The sequence below is a fragment of the Vombatus ursinus genome, unplaced genomic scaffold (assembly GCF_900497805.2).
Source record: "Vombatus ursinus unplaced genomic scaffold, bare-nosed wombat genome assembly UNPS02014858.1, whole genome shotgun sequence".
NCBI classification, from domain to species: domain Eukaryota; kingdom Metazoa; phylum Chordata; class Mammalia; order Diprotodontia; family Vombatidae; genus Vombatus; species Vombatus ursinus.
The window spans coordinates 127,605-133,150 of record NW_020954636.1 but is presented as its reverse complement, the minus strand read 5'-3'; the positions used below and the strand labels follow the sequence as shown (position 1 = coordinate 133,150).

At 40.2% G+C, this 5,546-nt stretch overlaps 1 protein-coding gene across 1 annotated transcript; it reads right to left on the bottom strand.

Annotated features, from left to right (window-relative positions):
* Positions 1-704: 704 nt before the first annotated feature.
* Positions 705-4,543, bottom strand: LOC114027276 (anionic trypsin-like). The gene is made up of 5 exons (XM_027841270.1): positions 4,504-4,543; positions 3,180-3,342; positions 2,363-2,616; positions 1,233-1,369; positions 705-857 (listed from the first exon to the last, which is right to left on the bottom strand). Exons 1-5 carry the CDS (start codon positions 4,541-4,543, stop codon positions 705-707), a joined length of 747 nt encoding a protein of 248 aa, XP_027697071.1.
* Positions 4,544-5,546: the final 1,003 nt, after the last annotated feature.

Sequence of the window (5,546 nt, the reverse complement as noted above, 5' to 3'; positions counted from 1 at the left end):
AGCAACTTGATACAACTTATGCATGTGTAGTCATGCAAAACACGTCCATGGTAGTCATGTTGTGATAGGACCATGTCTTAACTAAGATTTTTATCCCCCAGCCTAGGATCTAGTAGGAGTCACTTAAGTGATTTTTGAATGAATAAATTGATAGATGATTGAAAAAGGAGAAGATGTTGGGGATGAATCATAAAGGCTCAAGGACAGCACTTTGGGAAAGAGTTTCAGGAAATAAAAGTAGGGGTAGATAGCCCCTCTACAGCTTTACCTGCATAGGCTTCCTTTAGGATGTCTCCCAGGTTGCCTATGATACCTGACAGAGGTCTAATACCACTAACTTCTCAGTAGCTGGGGATAAATAAGGATTAATGTGAAAATTTACCTACTGTATAACTGACATGGAAAAAATGGGTTTATTATATTTGCTTTTGTTTTTTAACCAAGGGGAAATATTCCTGTCCCAAAGAGGGTCACTTTCTTGTCTAGACATAAAGTTAAATGAATTGACTTCTGGAGTCATGAGTTTACCCTCAGGCTGTGCTGTATTGCCACATATTAGTCCAAAAAACATTCTCATTTTCTTACAACAAAAATGAATTGAAATTCAATCACAGGAAAGACCAAGTAATAGAGTATCATTTTATTGACATCATGTCCCAACACAGAATACCAAAGGAAGGGATAGAAACATGGGTCAAGTCTCATTAACTGTTGGAAGCGATAGTTTCCTTAATCCAGTCCAGGTACTTGCAGACTTTGGTGTAGACACCAGGTTTGTCCTTTTGGGCACAGCCATCGCCCCAGGAGACAATACCCTGGAGCTCTCCATTACACACCACTGGGCCACCAGAATCACCCTGGGGGTGGAGAACATGGATGAGTGAGGAGAGGGAAAGGAAGAGCCTGCAGCCCCCATTTTAGTCTGAAGGTTGGGGTCATAGACTCAGGCTTGGAAGAGATCTAGGAGGTCATCCAGCCCAATCCCTGACTCTATGGTCATCTAGACTTTCTACAACATCACCTTCCATTGCCCATTCCTGTCCCTCCAGATCTTCATGACTATTCCCATTCAGTTCCCCTTCAATTCATCTGTAGATGTTCGAGTAAGTACTGGTAAGGACATATACTTTTTCATTTCTTTTCAGAAACCTTGATGTTTCTCCAAACCTTGATCCCTATTGGGCTTAATGAAAGTGCTGTCTTCTTCTGCTTATAGAAAGGCAGGACCTTACCTGGCAGGAATCCTTGCCACCCTCTAGGAAGCCGGCACAGACCATGTTTTCAGTGATCAGACCAGGATAGGAGGACTTACATTGGGCATCAGACAGAATGGGAACATTCAAACACTGCAGAAGATCTGGGTAGTCAGCTGTGAAGAGAATGGGATTTGGAGGAGGATCAGAGCAGTTGTCACACTAAAGAAGGAAGCACAGCCTACCTAACAAAGTGCTAAATCCTAAAATCAGAGTTGGGTGAAAGGGTCTTGGGAACTTTAGTACAGAAAAGAGAAAATAGTTTATATCTCTCCTTCTTATGAACTCCTATAATTTCCAGATATTTCTCATAGTACATCTCATACTTCTCTGTATGACGGTCATTTGTGTCATTGTTTCATCCCTTCTACTTGGCTATAGAAAGGCAGTTATGCATAATGGTTAGAGAACTGACCTTGGAACCAGGAAGATCTTCATTTAAATATTGTTTCTGACACATAAAGACTATGTGACATGGGGCATGTAACCTAATCTCTTAGTTTTGCAGGCAATTCTAAAGCTAAAATTGCAGAGAAGGAGCTGCTCTGCAGTGGTATAGAGTATGTAGATATAATACAATATAATATTATATATATATATATATATATATATGTATGTATGAGAGAGAGAGAAAAATCACTGATCCAGGCTCTATCTTTATCTCTACTTGATTATATCCTCATTCAGGGAAGACCTCAGTTTATTAATGTCCACATGTTTTTCACAGCACATAGCACAGAACCTTGTACATAATAGTCACCTGAAAATGTTTAACAAATGAATCTTAGTATGAAGCCAAATTACGAGCTGTGACATGATGCTCCTTTCCTTACCCTCACTGGAAATAGCCTGTTATTATTATAATGTATTCAAAGAATTCACAATTTTGATGAATTTAACATGTGCCTGTAGATAGAGACTTGGATTTATTCTATATTGGTTGTTGTGAGGATCCAAGAAGTATTTATTTCTATACTGAGTTTCCTGAGATCAGGAAGGGGGAGAAAAGGTAGGGTCATACCATAGAGAATATGAAGAAGTGAGAAGTTGACCTATGGTCAGGGGCATTGATATAACTCTAAGGTATGGGATAGGGCAAAGCTACTCACCACCATCGATAGCTGTGTTGCCCCAACCAGAGACAAGACATTCAATGCCTGCAGTTGGGCAGGACTTGGGCAGCAAAATGGGAGCCACATAACTGTTGATGACAGCTGGGGTTTTCAGCTTGATCAGCATGATGTCATTATCCGCATTTTTACTGTTGTAGTTTGGGTGGCGGATAGTCTTGCTTGCATAGATAAACTGCTCATGTCCCTCAGAGACTTCTATGTTATGCTCTCCCAGTCTCACCTGAAGTAAGCTGACGAAGACAATTATCTTTGATTCAGGATGTGACCACAAAGGGTACTCTCTTCTAAGAACTGGGTAGAAATCCTACCTAGGATTCTGTATCATATGAAATATAATAGAAATAATGTATTTTGTCAAATTGTGTATGTTTTGTGTGTGTGTGTGTGTCCAGTAGCATTGACTATAATCCTGCTCTATGTATGGGTGTGGTTGTTGCAAAAACCTGCCCATTTCTTGATACAGTGATAGGGTGGTATACTGAAATAAAACATTATTCCTAAACATTTCAAAACTGTGCATTCTTCCTAACTTTTTTGCACTTTTGCTATTCTACATCAGTCATTTTAAGCCATGTAACACCAAGCTTAATCTATGAATTATCCTATTTTCACTCAACCTTAACTTTGCTCCTTATTATCTAAGTCTGAAGTGTGTACAATGAGTTTAATGTCTCTGAATTTCTGTTCTTCAACCAAACTTGTGTCAATAGTCCTCCATGGGACCTCCAAAAGGTACCACAGGCTAGCTCACTGTGGAACCCACCCTGGGGGCAGCATGAGTCCTATCACTTACAATATGTTGCAATGAGCAGCTGACACCACCCATTGGTCACTGATGAGGGAGCCACCACAGATATGTTGTCCAAAAAAATTCAGGGACACTTGGTAGGGGAGGCTGTTCGCTTCACAGGTGTAGCCCCCAATGATCTTATCATCATCATCAAAGGAGAAAGCAACTTGGGGAGAAAATTTGGAGAAGAGGATTTAGCAACATGTCAAGTCTGAGCCCTAGAGGTGATTTCAAGAATTTACCTTCTACAAAGTTGCTTCAAAGTCTGGGGATCATTGATATTATGACAATGGTTCACACAATTAGTAGCTCTGTCACCTTTTCTATGTTTATACATGTGTCTCTCTGTTTCAATTTCTCTGTGTGTCTTTGTTTCTTTCTCTGTTTTCCTGTGTCTCAGTCTTTCTGTGTCTTTCTGTCTTTCTGACTGCCTTCATTCTCTGTCTTGCTCTCACCTGATTTCTTCAAGATTTAAGCATTGGGCAATCAAAGAGGAGTCCGAGAATCATATATAAGTATAAGAATGACATGTAATAAATGCTACTCCACTTATTCATGTTGTTTTAAGAACTCTTTTAAGCTCCACCTATCCATGTTCTTTTAAGTCCCATCTAGATGACAGGGTCCTCTACCCTCTTGGACATTCTTCTGCCCTCCATTTTTCCTTCTGTCCCTTCATGTCGTATCAGCCTCTTACAGGCTCTCCCCAAGCAGCATCCTGCATTGGGCTCTACCTTATTTTACACAGGCTCTCCTCCATTCTATGTCCCTAGGTGAAAAACAGGGAAGAATATTCTTATTTTCACAAGCAGTAGAATCAATCAACAATCATTAATTAAGTACTTACTCTTGTTAGATCTGGAGGATCCAAAGATAAAAATTAAATATTTCCTTCCCTTGAGGAACTTCCATTTCATTTCTTTGAATGTGATCCTGTCCCTTCTCTTCTTGTGTCCCTTCCTATTCAGATTAATCTCCTCATTCATTGGTTCTTTCTTATCTTGGACCCATTGATTTTTTCCATTTGCTTTTCTTTCCTTCCCTCCTAATTTGTTCCCCTAGAAGTTTCATTTGCACAATTTCCCACTGCATCACTGAATGCAGAGGTTTGATTAAGAGAAGATGCTATAGCTGTGCATATTGGGGACTGAGAGAAGTGAACAAAGTGAAGGGAGACTTGGAATGGGAGAGTAGAAGAGGTTGGCAGGTGAAGAGAGAGTGGGGAAGAACAATGACAGAAGAAGACAGAAGGATGGATTGAGAGATTGGCCAGAATGCTCTACAGGCCACAGGCAGTAAGGGTTCTGAGGTGATTAGGAGGGCTCACCAGCTGCTCCAACAAAAGCCAGGATCAGAAGAGGGTTCATGTTGGCAGGGTTTGCTTGACTTTTAGAAGGAGGCCGTTACCTTTTTATATCCTTGCAGGGAGTAGAGAGTGTTTGCAAAGCACAAGGCCACCTATTTCCTCTCCCTGCCCTCCCCACACACCTGTCACCTTTCCCTGTCCTACCATTTTATATCCATTCTCCTACTTTTAGCCTTTTTTGTAGATAAATAGCTTTTAAATGATAAGGGAATTACCATGGGAATTCCAAATAATTGTTGCTTGTGAGAATTAACTGAAATGGAAAGAATGGGAGCTTCTATACAAGGGAAGTGAGGGTTTTTCTGCTGGTCTACATTCTGTCAGGATAAATTTGTAGTGATGGGGATATTTGGAGGAAGGGGGAGGAGAAGGATGAAGAAGAGAAGGAGGAGCAAGAAGAGAGAACACCAATGTCTTGAGTCTCTGCACTCTATAAGCCTAACATCTTAGTATTAAATGGATTTGGGGGACATTACTGACTCTATCTGAACAAATCAAATAGGAAGAGGGGGATTGGTTTAGTAATAAATCCCTTTACTCAGTGTTCCTGGAAGTTCTATCAGTCACTCTGCTTATGTTTCTACCCCTAAAGAGAAGGGATATTCTCCCAGAACAAAAGCCAAATCTTCAGGAAATAAGAACCAAAGTTGAATAGAGTTTAGAAATTATTACCAGGCCAGCTTAGGAATCTCATCCTGTGACTTCCAACTTTGTGTATCTGAGGGTGAGTGACATGGAATAACAATCTTGAATAATTTTGACCACCTTTTTGTAAAAGTAATTAAGATTGGGAAAGATAGGAAAAATTGTCAAGGAATTGAAATTCAGCATAAGTTGGAAGATAGAAAAGCAGTGCCTAGCCGCCATTTCTGAAGTCAGGTCACCAGCACTGCATGAATTGCATGATATGATCTTGAAAGAACATGCAACAACTGTTGTTGAGTTATTCTCAGTGATATTTGGAAAAGTACAACAAATGGAAGGGCATGGGAGATAAACAAAAA